A 16180-nucleotide genomic window follows, 5' to 3' on the forward strand; every position below is an offset into this window, starting at 1 on the left:
ATCTTCTGCTGTGCTCTGGGCTGCTGTAAGGTACATGGATTTTCAATTTGGGCCAAGCACTGCTGTGTAGAAGCCTAATCTATGTCTGAAAAATTAGACTGCTTAAAGCCCTGGGATAGTAATAAAAACATTTCCCGGTCACGCACAGAAGCTCTCTTCTCCCTCCTGCTCTGTGAATGGGCTAGTAATCAGCCAGAGCATGCTGCCTTGCAATGGGCTTCCTAATGCTTCTTCTGCTCCCTTTATGGCCCTGCAGCACGCACCCATGGAGCTGGGTAAGTTCTCCCAGCACGCTGCTGCTGGGACACTGGGACACAACCATGACTAGCGTATTCAGAGGGAACTGTGACAGATCTGCTTGGGGACCCATGCTGGGGTGGCTCTGAACCAGGCCAGTGGGGCTATTCAGCCTTGCTGGACTATGCAGTTGCTGAAAACCGTTCCAGTTTGGTACAGCTTATAATGCTGAACCATGAGGAGAAGCAAACAATTTTGCACCTAAGAGGGCTGCACAGCTACTGGTGTGCTAGACTTGGAGGGCACGATAATAAACAGAGTAATGAGCGGATTGTTTCCAACTGTAAAGTGGTATTGCATGGAGGAAATCATCTTGCTTACCACCATGCAGCTAACCTGCAATTCTAGATGATAACCTTTAAAGTTATTGATACTCTATAAACATTGAATCATTATTTTTACTTCAATATGCTTCTCCTGCTGGGAGATGTGAGAAATTCAGAAAATACTGATGTGTTCTGACCCACTTAGAACAAGGAGACCAGTCAGTGGGTAATTTCCTTTGTATTCCCAGCCAAAGGCTTCTTTTTTACTTTTCCCTTTGCTGTGACTCTTAAAAGTGTCATGGTGTCTTCTTGGTTTTACTCTGAGCAGAAAGCCAAGCTAGGAGGCTTTCTTGATAAAAATAAATACAATTATTTTGTCTGTGCCTTGGACAACTTTGCAGTCAAATTTGTCCTTTTTCTCAAATTGCTAGCAAGCCTGACCAAAACCATTTAGTGAGTTGTCTGTTCTCAAGGATTACCAAACTGTCATTCTTATGAAACAGTAAAACTATGTAGGAATAAATAATTAATTCAGAAATTTGTGAAGAAATCTTGTAAGAGCAGATGCCTGTAGAGCAGGGTTCCCTTTACTTTATTGACACAGTCATTTTTTTCTGCTGAATCATACCTGTACGGTATCGTAGCTATATTGTAGCTGTACAGTATGCTAGAGTATTGTCTGAAATGGAGAGAAGAGCTTTTATTTCATTACAAAATACCCTTGCTATCACTGTAAACACATTACCCTGATTGACTAGGCACCGGTTTAAGCTCTGAAAAGTTTAGTCCCATCCACACAGGACTGTCTACATGCTTGGTTCTACCAATTAAGTAATTAAAAATCCTAGAAATAAAGAAATCATTGAATTATATCCAACTTCCTTCCTCAGTCATGCCTTAAGTGCATGCTTTTTAGTCCCGATTAAGTTCTGTTTGTGAAAATTGTGTTATAATTAAGAGTAAGTCAGAATGTCACTGACCTTTTCTGCTAAGTGGTTTGAACAAAGGAGGAGAGGTGGAAAACAGCTGCCTTCTCATTTGCACTGTAGCTCAAATGGAATTAAATGTTTCTTTAAACCCTTCTTTAAAGAATAGAAACTTCAAGCCACCTTTCTCTATCTCTGAATTTTAGTATTAGATCCAGTAAATGCAGAAACATCAGCTGATGGAGATATTTACTGTTGGGCCAATTTAAATGCTTAAATGTGCTCACACCCATCCCATTTTTTAAGTCTGTGGTTTACTTTGAGCATAAGCCTTATTCATTGACTTCCTTATATATAGACCTTTGTTGAAGAGTTGCCTAGAATAATGCTTTTCTAAATTCAGGTTAACACTCGGTTATAAGTAAATACACCACCAGGCTATATACATGAACAACAAGCTATATTCATTAAATCAGTCACTAAAATGCAAAAGTTGATGCACCTTCATTGTCATATTGAGTCATTTAGGACAGGATCAAAAAAAGGTTTCAGCACCTTTTTTAGTTTCATTCTACTCCTCCCAAACCAGTGGCAATATATGCAATCACACCATAAGAATATTTAGTTTTGTGCCAGTTGCACCATTGCTGGCTGGTTCATCAGCTGCATGCGTTGAAATGCATGGGTCTTCTAGATCAGCAATGCAACATACTCAACAATGTTTAGACTCCTGGAGTTTTGCTTCATTAAATGGCAAAACAACCAAGTGGTGCCACCAATAAGAGGTGAAGCATCAAGAAACAATAAATTGGAGGCTGGTAACATGGAGGAAGATAAAAATATACATTATCACAGTATAAATCAAATCTGTGACAAAAGGCAGCTGCTGCTAACCACTTTTACATTTTTCTCTATTTCACTCAACTCCATCTGAGCGATGGGCTGAATGGATATTGCAGTCCAAATCTCATAACATATCATATAAATTAAGGGTGCCCTCGTGGCTTGTCATTTTACTGCTGTATTTGTAGGAGGGTTGTACTCTCCCTGGGGACACAAAAGCAAGGTAAGGCTCCATTAATTTAGTCTGCCCTGGGCCCTGGTGTCAAACAGCAGCATTCACAAAGCTGAATGTCTTCATGCTTATCTTGAAAAGACAACTTGCACCTGGCTTGGACATTACAAGTGAAAAATCTAAAACTGAACCTAAAGCAATGTTTTATATAGCAGCTGTGTGCATTTGATACTATCAGCCAGCTAGTGGCATTCTATGGATAATCTTCCTATCTCTCATTTAAAAGAGGTGGCATTTAATTTGTGGATACTGTTATTGATAACACAGCTCAGACACTAGATGTATTTACTGATCTCGCAATACTACGCAGCCTTAAATAAACATGTTATTTGTCCCGCATCTTTCACATAGATTGATTTTGTGTACAAGTTCAGTGGGCTTGGATGTTTGAGGGAGCTTGTTTATCATGATGGAGGGGGTTGGCAAACATAATAGTAAGTGCAGGTGCACTGTAGGCCAATCAGTAAAAAGAAATGAAGCATGTTGGGGTTTGACTCTATAAAAATTTTCTAAGTGTCCAAATTAACTAGGGACTTTGGGGCCAAAGATAAACCTGGTACAAACAGCTAAGCAAACAGTGACAGTGTATCAGCAATGGATAGGTTCTATAAACAGCTTTATGGTGACTTATAGGCTGTGTAAAAGGGCTTTAAAGAGGATGTAAATGGGAAAGATTGTAAATTACATTCACTCATTTTGAAGCATACAGTGAAAACCAGGACCACAGTGTTGTTCTAGGGTGACTTAATGTTTTACACTATAAAAATAATCAAGTTTGATAAGAGCTTCCCATATTTCATTTGTATTTTATTCACTGGCACTACTTGGGATTTGCAGAGGTGAGAAAATAGCTCCCACAGTGCCCGTACGGAGGTACATAATGCAGTGGTACAAAGTGCACCTGAGGTATGTGGGTCCCTTAAACTCCCACCACTCCAGTAGTGCTGCAGCAAGGCATCCAGCGGAGCCAAAATGAGGAGGGTTCAAAGTCCTCTCTTTTCTGCTGTCCTTTCCTGAAGTTATAATAGCTGCAGCAAGGTCAGCTTTTTCTGGCTTTTTTTCTTTCCTGCTGATTCTCCATCCTGTTAAAGTATAACAGGTGCATGGGTGTTCTCTGACCCCAAATCTACTCTAACACAGCTGAAAAGAAAGCTGAAAGCAGAGGGGAGGCTGCTTTTCTTTATAATGAAATTAAATCTGGCTGTGTTTATCTAACAGCAGAGTGCTTTTCTAGTTAGTCTCTGATGGAAAGCAGTAGACAAATTGTACCGTGCTACAGTGGTGCAGGGCTCTGCCAGCTCCCCCAGTGTCACTGAAATTACTTATTTCAGTTGTATCCTAGTGTAAACGAAGGTGGGATTTGTCCCTTTTGAGATTAATGGCTGGAAAAAGCTCATGCGTGAGTTCTAGCCAGACCAACACTGATGCACCCATACATACCTGGCTGCTCCCCAATAGGCTAATGTTATTGAGTGACCTGAAAAAATATCAACGTTACCTATTAAAGATTGTTGTCTTACTAGGTAAGAATGGTTAGACAAATGATAGGTGGCTTTCCTAAAAATCCCTAAATGGGCAGTATTTTAGGGAATTTTCATTTACCATTTTAAAGATTTCCAGAGGAAAAAAGGGGAGGTGAGTGGTTGTGGTCATCCTCAGTGCCTGCCTATCTGCCAACACTGTCACAGGGTCTCTAAGATTCCCACCTATGGTCACATATTTGTAATAATTGCTTGTTTAGAAGTGGACTCTATCCACCGAAATACAGTGTGCTTTTGATGATACATATGTTCAAAGCTCCGATGTGCCTGTTTCCATTTAGGAGTGTAATTAGATGCATGCTTGACTCTACGCATACACTTCAGTCCCACTGACTGGAACCCAGTTGATTGAAGTCCCATTGATTTAGCAATCACCCGAAAGTTCAGCATGTGCTTTGGTGGTCTGCTGACAAAGGGTGAACTTAAGAAGGTGCTTAACGCACTTTGCTGGTGGAAATCTAAGTGGTGGACTCCTGCAGCAGGCAGATTAACACAGTTCAGGGAGAAATCGCTGTCTTATGAATAACAGTCTGCAAAATGCTTATTCCCACAAACACGTAGGAGATCTCTCCAATGCTTTTGATGTACTTTGCCCTGGAGAGGCTGCTACCTCTGCCCCTGCAACATGACCTGTTCAGTTATGGTTTTGCATTCCATTTGCCAGTATGAGTCTTGCTGCTTCCCCACATGCTTCAATACCTGTTGAGTACAATGGACACACGGACAGGGAAAGGTTTGTAGTCAGTGCTGTGGCACCAGCAGTGTACCTGCCTGTCGTGTTCATGCCTGATGTAAGATCTGCACGAATTCCACTTCTGTACTTAAACCAAACGTCATTTTTTTTCAATGTTGTCTCCTTTAGAAATGAGAACTTGGAACTATCGCCTGAAACAATCTTTGCACCTCCTGTTTACAAACCATTCTGTTCATATATTTCCATTTATTGCAGAAAGAGTAAGTGGAGAGGAAGCAGAACACCAGGCTGCTCAGTGTGGGATTTTTTATTTCTCTTTCAAGTCAGTTAGTGTATCCTTCCTTCCATTCCTGCCCACTTCTCCCAAGATCTTTGAACTCGAAGGGCTACTTAAGTTTCTCTGCTTATTTATGCTGTCAAATAAAGGCTGAGCTGCCAAAATACACTCTTTCAACCCTTGAGATTTCCTACACTTGGGGCTTGTGCTGAAAGAGCAAATGGAGGTCCCACAGGGAATAACTTGGCTGTTTAAAGCTACTGAAAGCTGAAGCAGGTGTATGGGCTTTCCCCTGTAAGCTGTCTTCATGAGATGAGAGAATAATTAGTCATGCTCAGAACAGATAGGTGTATTGGAAGTCCACTGCTAATACCTTAAGGATTTGTCATTCTATTCAAGGAAAATAATTCTGTTGGTTTATCCTTTTTTTTTTTTTTTTCCTGATTTTTCTTTTAAAGAAAATATCAGTGTGGGAGGAAAAACTCCAGAGTAGAATGAAAAATAAAAGGCAACTGCTAAAATAAATCCAGATTGCTAAATCTTATCTCTATGCTGAACATACACATTTTGTTCCTCTGTCTGCTGTAACCACATGTTAACTCCTTACTATCTGCACTTGTCACTAAACCCTGCCTTTTCTTTTTCCCTTGCACAAATCCTGCCACATCTTGTCAAATTGAAACAAGACAAATGCTACATGAAGTACATCTTGCTGATAAGAGACACATTATTTTCCATGGCCTGAAAAAAAACAATGGTGACATTTTAATGCTAGAATTTGAAAAGTCTCTTGTTCTACCCATTCATTACAGTGTCAGTCCAAGTAACATCAGTATGAAAGTAGCAATTCTAACCGTCTTAAAGAACGGCCATTCTGAAATACAGCTTTATGTAAAAGCTAATAAAATGCAGTTACTGTCCACCTTTGATTCAGAATCATAAGAGTCCATTTCAGAATTCACATTTTTATTGCCTTGCACAATACTCAAATCTGGGGATTTGGTTTATTGTTTTAATTCTCTACAGCTGAACGTAACTACCTGTTATATATGTACGCTAGAGCAGTACAGGTCAGTACATAAAAATAAAAGTTATAGTGCAGTACATAAGGTGGATTACTCTTTTAAACAGGATGGCGAAATATGATCATCCCTTTCACCCCCCGTTGGTTTCTGGTAGGAGTTAACTGTATGGAGCTTTTCAGTGTGAGCGTCCGTTAAGCCACCATGTGAGGGAGGTATGCACAATATCTAAGCCTCACGGAGGCGCACATTAGGTCGGATGCTTGGGGTCGGTCCTGTGCCAAGGGCGAATTTCATGCTGACTACACAATACACAGTAAAGATATTCTCCTGCATTTGTTTCACAGATGGGCTGCTCTGTAAAAGTAGTTGCAGCTGCTAATACATATCTCGAGACACTGGAGATCAAGCAAGAATGCAAATCTATGGCCCACGTGGCACGTTGCTGTTTGGAAGCGTGTTGACAGAAAGGGGCCAGGTAGGCACTAAGGCGGCATCCCAGAGCCAGTGGTAAGGGGCACCACTGTCTTCCCAGTGCCTGAGTAGAAATCATTCCCTGGGCTCCTTGCCCATGATCAGAGGGGAAAGGCTCCCCTTTTTTGCTAACTCCAATACTTACGTTAGAAACCTACCAGCGGTCTGCTCGGAGGGGCATAATGTAAGGAACAGCGCACAATATATGATATTCCCTAAAGTATTTTTATTTTCTTTCAGAATGAGTTTGTACTCAGCTTCTTCCTGAATTGGTCCAAAAATACCTTGGCAGAAGATTCATCATCCGTGACCTTAGGTACGTGGATTACCAATCTTATTTGTTTTTGAAGAAGGACTTCTTTAACAATATTAAATATAATAATGCAAAGGTGAGTCTAAAGTGTTTAGGTGGCGCTTTTTTTTTAAGATATAAAGATACCAACAAATAATTCCCGATTTCTCAAGGTCTCTGAAAATGTATTAGTAATGTGACCTGTAGTTTTCTTTCACTTTGACATATTCTCCTCAGCCTTCTTTCATTTCTTTTTGAATAAACATACCTATATGCAAAGTAAAAGTTTATTTACACAAACTGTGGCAGGTTTCTTGTTTTACAAAACAAAATCTTTAGAGAAGAATCTGCAGGAAAGGATCTGAGTCATGACAAAGCACAATGTGTGCTCGAACAAGCGAAGAAAATTAGGGATGACTTCTAAAGTTGTTTTCACAATGAGTGGAGCAGGTAAATAACAGAACATTATGTTAATGCCTAGCCATACATTATTAATGATAGTGAGTGGTAATTAACTTCTTACTAAATGAGATTCTGCATTGTTCCCTTAGCCTATCTAAATACTTAACCCATTTCCCTCTTCTGTCCAGCACCTAATTTAATCTAATCTCTGGTATTACAGCATTAAGAGCCAAAGCATAAACCATAAAATGTAAACTGTGAATGTTTATTGTCTTCCACTGCACTGGTTCTGCACTGAAAGTAATCTTCCATAGTCAGTTTTTAGGCAAAATAAAATCTCATAAAGAAGCCTGCAGCTGCACTCTGCACCACAACAATTCAGCTGGTTATGTTCTGCAAGTGATAGGATAGTTTCCAAGATCACCAGTTTTCCACATTTCAGAAAGGAGTGGAAGTATCTCTGCATATTTAGTTTGCATGTCCATTAAATTAATTTAATCTCTCTGCAGACAGAGGCTTCATTATCTCTTTTACCGGGACCGTTTTTTTTAATCCATCAGAACAAGATAAATCCCATTTCTGGCTTCTCAGCCTTTGGAAGATTCCCCCTGTGTAGAGTTTATTTGATTAGGGCATGCCATTATCATATTAAATCCATTATGACTATTGAAAATTACTAATGGTTGCTCTAACTTTTACAAAGGAATGAGGAGATAATGCAAAGATGTCCTAGGTGTTAGGAATATCTAAGGCTAAATCTTGTCACAGAAAATCCAAACCAGAGTTCAAATGTAACATGTGCTCTGGATCTGTGGGTTGCCTTGCTCGGTAGGCATCCTAACCAAAGATGCAGATGTGTGAGAGTGAGCTGAGGCATAAAGGAGTTAAAGTCCCAGGTCTTTAGAAGGATTTTGACATTTTGCTAATATTTAGGTGCCTAATTATTACAGAGAATCTAGGTGTAAAAGTCCTACGCAAAAGTATGAACTGAGTCTGTAATAAAGCTGAGAAATAAATTAGTCTCATAATTCCTACAGTGGTGTCCCGAGCCAATACAGTGTGAAGGGTAAACCCTTTATTTTTGTTGTCAATGACATCAAAATCAGAGAAGAGAATAAAGAAACAGAGGTAAGAATGTGTTTGGTGGGTGTTTGATGAAAGCTGTGTGACAGGTAACCCAATCTGTTGGTTCACTATACAGTTAGTGGAGGTGAAGGTCACAACGTGGTCAGAGGAGATTAATGTGTCTCTAGCCTCAAGCATTATGGTTACAGAGGGATTCATTTTTTCCTGCTCAGGAACTCTGCCTTTTAAAGTTTGGACACTTCAGTTCTAGACCCAGGGCAAAACCTTTGTTTAGCACAGGAGGAAAAAAAAAAATAAACAAACAAAAAAAACCCACCTCCCTTTGGCCTAGAAAATTCATGACTCTCATTTATTGATAGAATGCCAGTAGCACACAAGGTCCAAATTAGGACCCAAAGAGTTTAGACTCCGTAAAAACAGAGAACAAAAATAATGGGCTGAGTCGCTCTGGGTATGGCACCGCTTCTTGTCAGCAGGGAAGGGAATGCACCTGGACGACAGTCGATTGCAATGAACTGGGGAAGTAGGCGAGCTTAGCTGTAAATGAGCTAGCTCAGCTATCAGAGGAAGACCAGCCATGCACGTGCTAATTACCCACCTGGAAAATTATTTTCATATATGTTAGTCTATGCTTCGCCCCTCGTTGTTGGAGTTAGGCTGCTGCCATACCCTACCTAGCTCACTTAGATTTTTTGCTGCATGGCATTCTGCACTTTATTATCATCTGTCCTGCGAGAAGGCGAAGACACAAGTGTAGCTAAGGCAGGAGGTGGCTGATCATGCCCAGCTGCCAGGTTGGGAAGTTGCTGGGAAAAACAGTGAGTTGCTGGGAAGAGCACAGTGGCCCTGGAGGCTGTTGCTTGCTGAGGGTGCCCTGAAACACTCTTGATTTGAAAGTAAGCCCTGTGGTAATGCTGTAGTCAGTCTGGGGCAGGAATTAAGTTCACTGAGCCTGCAGGAGAAAGGCAATTTCCATGAAAAGAATACATCCTTCCCCCGCAGCTTTTATTGTTTTATGAGCTCATAAGGGCCTTAACTTTCGCCTGTTTTGAAGAATAACTCAAGTTTAATATGGGCTGTAGCTTTCCATGAATCTGGTGATTTCTCTCTCGGCCTTTACACAAGCAAATCCTCTTTCTCTTAGTTAGGATCAATATAAAATAAAATGAATGCCCAATAGAAGCAGGTTATGAATTTTGATCAAGACAGCGTCTTTCTCTCAGACTGCTTTAATTTATAAGTGTTGTAGGTAATTACACTTACTAAAGTAAAATAAAAATTAAAATTTATGAATTCGTACTGTGCTCCTAGCAATGAAGAGATTAAAAATCAGTGCTAAATTTACTTTGACATGAATACTGATTCAGTAGTCCCAGTGGGGTGAATTCTGAATTATACTGAATATTGTCAGCATTTCATTAAACTAAGCTCACTACAAGGGAGTGAGAGCAGATATCAGGAATGATTTCACAGACAGCTTTTTATAAAGGCCCTTTAAAAAAAGGAAGAAAGAAAATCTATCAAAAACATTTTTATATCAATCTTGTTTATTTTTCTTCTCTTGAGTTTATATCTCCTGAAAATATTAATAATTCAGACTGTTTTGCCAAAGTTATGAAATCACGAAGTCTTTGCTATTGGTTATAACAGTGCACAACCCAGGCCTAGTTCTAGCATGTTTGATTTGATTAGTGCTCCATGCATTTCAATGGGCTTCTGTCCATTTAGTGAGGTAGAGAAACTGGCTCTATGTCCTTCTAAAGGAAGATCCAAGCTTTCCAAAAAGCCTATCATATGGTATGCCTCTCCATGCAGAATTGCAGTCCTCATGAATAGTCTCTGAGAAGAGTAGGCTATTTTGCTCATGTTACATAGCATTTCAATCTGCTGCAGTTGCTCATTCTCAATGTAAAGCTTTTGCCACAAGTTGCATTCCTACTTTAGTTGCATTTAGGCTGTTTTGCTGGCCACAAGCACCTCTTGCTGGCTTGTGGGATGAAAGCAGTGCGATCGTCAGTTAACGTATTTACAGCTGACTATCTGCATTTGGGTACATTGGAGGCTCATAAACCCAAGCTGTAGCTAAAGCAGGCAGATGGTTGGCTTGGGGCGTTCAACCCTGGCCCTGGAAAACCAAACAGGTTCCAGTACCCTTTGGTGCCAAATGTCAAAACAGGCTGTCAACAAGAAGAAAGGTCTAAGAAAAATCTGAGGGGGGCAGAATACAGAATAATTCTTAACTCCCTAACGGTAGTGCTGTGACACTTAGTTAATTAGTGTTTTCACATTGCTTTGCAGTCCAGGTGTGAAATGCAATGTATTATTAAATTATAGTTTCCCTATTGATTTTGTCAGTCTTCTGTATAGCATCTTCCTTGCTGTTTATATTTCTCACGCGTTGTGCAAAGCGTAATGCAGAGCTTGTTTTAAAATGCTGCTGATGAAAACATTGCACAAATGACAGAATATAGAGCTGGTAGTTCTCTGACATGCTAGAAAAGACAATCTAGATAAAGAACTGCATACTGGGCTACTCTGAAGATCATTCCACCTTCGGTACAGATTTGAATGCTAATTGCCTTAATTTTTTCATTCAAAAAGAAAAAGGGCCCACAGTTTTCTAGTGTTATTGTCCTTGATGAAAGAGATTATAAACTGGCACTGTTTGTTTTTCTGCAAAAGGGGATTGGTGGCTGACTTCCACTGCAGAGTGCTGGGACGCACAGGCACAAGTCATATAAAAAAACACTACGAGCACTCCAGGGTCCTCGTTTGGTATTTGACAGCTTTTGCATTGACGCCAGTGAACGAAGAATCAATCCCTGGGAGGGAAATCTTGCTTCAGCTGAAGTCAGCGGAGCTTTGTCCTGTATCTACAACAGACAGCATTTGGTCTTTGCCTATAACAGAGTGCAAGTAGAGCATGACAGTTCCTAAAAATGCAGGGCCTGAGCTCAAGTCCATCTGCCCAACCTGGATAAACTGGAAGTAATTACTGTATGTGTATTTTATTATCATTTGAAGCTAAAATCACTTAGACTTCAAAGAGACTATGATTTAGCACTGAATCTGGGAAAACCTAAAATATAACAGCTGAGTGTAGCTAACAGTAACTGCCCTTAGTTATGAAATATAAGCGATAGAAGTTTCTTCCTTGTTTATCAGATTCCCTGCACTGTTGGTTTTTTTCTTTACTTTCCTTTTATTTTTTTGATTTTTTCCATTACTGCTCAATTTATTACATAGTAAGAGCAAATATTTTAGTAATAGCTGTGCCCATAGTGTCTGTTTCAGACTTCATTTTACATACTCAATTAGAAATGCAGTTTCCTCTCCCATGTTTTTCATTATTTTCAGCTTGGTTAGAAACTTATTTACATTTGGGTTTTTATAAATGAAAATGCCAACTCCCACAGAGAAATTCCTCAACTCAATATAAGCACTTACACTATAAAAGTAATGCAGAAAAAAGCCCCGGTAATGCTGGTAGGAGAGAAAAGGCACTGTGTTCAGCTGAACTCTAGTGATGTAATTTAGCCTCTGAAATTTGTTGCTCTTGCTGAACCACTCAGGATGACCCACTATAATTCACAAAATTAACAGAGGCCCACAAGTAAATTGTGCCCTTATGTTAAAACACAACTCCCCTTGTATTACACTGTCTTTAAAGCTCTAGGATTCTACCTTCCCTGTTGCGACATAAAAGAAAAAGGCCCCACAACATAAAAAAAATATGGTAAAGTGGCTTTGTGGGGGGGGGGGGAAGAACCGATTTTTGTGGGCTTTTTGTTACCCTGGAAAGAACTCAGCATGGAATGGTTCACGGAGTATTCATCCCCTGTCCTTATTTGCATTCAACAAGAAATGAAATAAGGTACAGTCTGGCTAAATGATTTGTCAAAGTTCGTAAAGGAGAATAACAAATGAAGAACTGCACCTCGGTCTTCTAAGTCCCAGCTTAGTGATTTCTTCATAAGATTTCAATTCTTCAAGAGTCAGTTTCAGGCCCTTCTCTAATTAGGGTGTGATTAAAAATGTATTTTTTTGGTCTCTAAAGGGAAGAAATGGGAGATGGATTCATATTCTAAAATTCCAGCCCAAACATCAGAATCTCAGAAGTGTTGATATCCAGGCTGCTTGGAAGAATTATATTATGGCAGTTGTATGTACACACTGTGTTATTTTTAATTCATTTGAATTCCTTTCCTTAGGATAAATGGCAATTGCACTAGCTCTCTGGCTGTCAGTAGTACATGACACCACTGTAATTCTATCTGCTTAGCGGTTATTTTAGCCTCTGTTCACTCCAGAGGTTACACATTTGGGTTCTTCAGAAAAACACAGCCAATGTGGCTTATTCATTATAACTTCCCCTCTGCTGCCTCCTCTGCTGAGCAACAGCGTAAAGGCTGAGTAGAGGGAGTTTGATTTCTTGCTTTTACAACCCTGGCTGTAAGAGCTCTGGTGCACATGTGGAAAAGAGAGAGCAAGAGTGCGACAGAGCGCACAGGTGTCTGCTGAGGCTGAAAGGAAGATGCGGGAATCCTGCCTGCTATTGAGGATGAGCAGTCCTGATACTCTCTAAAAAGCCTCTTCTTGCTAGTGCGTAACCCTTGCGTGTGATGGTAGTACTTTCATTCTCATCATCCTTTCTCATTCCTTCCGCTTCTTAAAAGATACGTTTCTATTTAAAGAATGAATTGTGGCTATATTGTTTTGTCATTATGTCACCCTGCGGTAGGTTTAAGGCTGGTGTGTCAGTGACAGATCCCAGTGTGCTTGCGGGGGAGCAGGACTTTTCTGTCTGAGGTGTCAAGGTCAGCTACTTCTTTAACAGGGAGGCGGGCAGAACAGAGCCCAGCTCATGAGAGATGACTATTTTGTTGTAAGGTTAGCAGAACTGAGTTCTTCTTTTTCCAAGTATAGTACAAATATGATAAGGATTGTAATACAGCTTTGGTCTAATTACGTGAAGCCCTGTTTGCACAAGTAAAACCAGGCTAGTTCACCCAGGCAGTGTTAGGACTGTCTTTGATGATGAGCACGTGGGGAGAACCCCGGGTCTCAGACCAAGTGGTGCAAAATGGCTCATGTCTGCCCTGCTCAGGCTTAACGCTGCAAAATGAGAAGGTCAGATAGATACTGAGCGGAGGTTGTGTTCACCTAGTATACTGTGGTAAAAGCCATCTGTATTTTCTCTGCTGTCTCTGGGGGGCAGGTAAGCCACATTACTTACCCAACTTCAAGGACACACCTTTTTGGCAGTGAAGACAGCTGGCTCAATGCCTCCAGCAGAAAGAAGGAATAGGATATGCTTAGTCATTTCTTCCACATTATGAGACTGATCCTTCTTGCCTGGAAACTGAAAAATGTTTTTTTTTTTTTTCCTAGTGGAAATGGAATCAAACTCTGTAAATGCATCTTAGCAGAAAAATCTATGAAAGCAATGGGTTGCATGAAAATCAGCCTGGAACGGGAAAAATACAGAATGAGGAAGGGAGAATTTATATATGACAGATATAGATGTTGTTTCTGTAACAGTTGTTTTGGAACTGGTCTGGAAACTTGTTCTTTTTTTTCTTTTTTTTTTCTTTCTGCTGGGAACTGGGAAAAAAAAAATTTCAATGTTTTTAACCAGACAGAAGAATTGCAACAATACTGACTAGTGTCATCAATGATTGCCAAAAAAAACCCCAATTATTTGTTACTCAAGCATAAATTTCCCACTGAAATTCAGATTGATGGCAATTAGCAAACAAAAAATCTCACTGTCAGTGTATAAACAGGAAAGAAAATGAGCACTACATGTCAGACCACTTTCTGCCATCACACTCCTTATCTGTGTTTTCTAATTTCATCCCTGGTTTAAGAGTGCAATAGGTTCTTTTTATATAATAGTTCATGTGTACTGCAATACTTTACAGAGGTACTTCCACTGAGCTGTTAACTAAAAATCAAACTATCCGGCCTTTTTTAGGTCCTCAGTCAACTGATCATAAGCCTGGAGTACAATTAGTCATATCCTACGAGAGCACCCGTCTGACCATAATGTTGAAACACATGAAGAATATTGTGAGTATTTTTATCATAATCTATAACTCCTAAGTCCTTGCATTTGCAGAGTACTGTGAAAACATTAATCCTCAAACACCCTTTCTGGGATAACTAATTTTAACTCAAAATAACAACGATGCTGTTCTGTCACCATTTAACATTTGCTTTCTTCCTTTGAGCTCGCTCACTATGGTTACAGGTATGGGACAGATACAGAAACTGGATTTCCGTAATGGTTGGTAATGGCCTTTTCCAGGCCATATAAAAAACCAATTTCGATGACTGTTCTGGCCCTTTCAGCTGACGCATTTTGATACCAGTCAGACATAAGGCATCATGCAGCGACATGACTTTTTGTAGGAAGTCAGCCTGGCGCTACTGATTGCTTATCCGTACATTTCTTTCAAGTCCGGCATGACTGGTCTATGAACAGGGAAGAGCTCGGCAGAGGGAGCAGTGGTGTATTTTAAGAAGCAATGTCATTTAGTGGGGTGATGCTCAGCTTTGTAACACGCTCTCTGTCACAAGGCTAAGTGGTAAACGCTGTGCCTTTCTGGAGCCAGACTATGCGAGGGGGAAGCTGGCAGTGCTCCTGCAGCACGAGACAGGTGAAACTGGCTGATGAGGATATCTTGAGAGATCTAGCTGGTGCCGCGTGCGATCTCTCGGCTGAAGCAGTGTGTCTGCTGTTTCATAATGAGTTCGGCCGTCTAGATGTGCTTTTGAATTCCCAATTGCTCAAGTCTCAAGTGATGGCTGTGGCAAAGAGATCCTTCACTATCTTTGTTTAGCTAGGAGATTAGAGCATTTATTAACTGTTGCAGGTTCTCATTGCATACACTGATGCTGCCTCCATCCCAAACTGAATTGCAATCGCTTTCTCTAAAAGGGGCCAAACTGAGGAGCTTACGTGAGCACCAGCCAGTAATAAAATGAGGATGAATGTTTAATTAGTTGTATGAGACACATGAGGCTTACGTAGCTCCAACTGTTCTCTGTTGGCCTCTCTGGCTTCTGATTTGCAATTCAAGCACGTTCATTTTGGTCTATAACATCCAATAAGTCTCTGTTCTGAGACTTTTGTTTCCTGTGTGCCACCTTGACAGGTGAGATCAGCCTCTGCCGACAAGTCCAATTTATACGAACTTTACCTTCAGGATATAGTATAAGACACTCTTTCTTTTTTCTATTGTGCTTTTTAAAGCTAAGTGACTTGAGTTCTTGTGGAGTTCTAGTTGGTAGGAGGGGCATATTGAAGTGATTGCCATGCTGGTGATGTCATTGTGAGTTCAGGCAAGTGATGTGGAGATGCACACAAGCAGAGCTACAGATGTTAGAAACAGTCTTTCTCCTTGTTTCCATCATTTGTAAGGTATAGGGTCCTAACAGTGTTCTTTAACTTAGAAAGTTCCAGCCATTTAATTAAATGAAAATAAATTATGACATAGATAGCTGTCTATAGCAAAAATTAAATCCAGGGTTCAGTTCACTTCAGTATGGGAAGGGACAATACAACTTTAAGTTATTGTTTAGCTTCTGAAAGTAGGTGACTTAAATTCATTTTAGTGAGTTTGCAGAGAAGTCTTAGGAGTCCAATTCAGTAAGACTAGCAATGATTCATAACTTGAAAATAAGGTCATTGTTTTAGCAGCCTAACTTAGGCAATCACGTTTTTAAATCCTGGGCTTCTGATTCCTTCCTTCCATCTGGCCATCCATCCATCATCATCTGATCTGAAATATGAAATAGTAGTGCTTTGGGGTACTGTAATACT

At 40.2% G+C, this 16180-nt stretch overlaps 1 protein-coding gene across 1 annotated transcript in view; it reads left to right on the top strand.

Moving 5' to 3' along the window:
- Nucleotides 1–16180, top strand: part of PIK3C2G (phosphatidylinositol-4-phosphate 3-kinase catalytic subunit type 2 gamma) — a 210224-nt gene that overhangs the window by 173176 nt on the left and 20868 nt on the right. Inside the window, exons 30-31 of the mRNA XM_030041510.2 lie at nucleotides 6813–6888; nucleotides 14330–14424. Coding sequence (XP_029897370.1) covers nucleotides 6813–6888; nucleotides 14330–14424 — 171 coding nt within the window. The remainder of the gene's footprint in view (nucleotides 1–6812; nucleotides 6889–14329; nucleotides 14425–16180) is intronic.

Source organism: Aquila chrysaetos, chromosome 17 (assembly GCF_900496995.4).
Source record: "Aquila chrysaetos chrysaetos chromosome 17, bAquChr1.4, whole genome shotgun sequence".
In the NCBI taxonomy this organism is placed as follows: Eukaryota; Metazoa; Chordata; class Aves; order Accipitriformes; family Accipitridae; genus Aquila; species Aquila chrysaetos.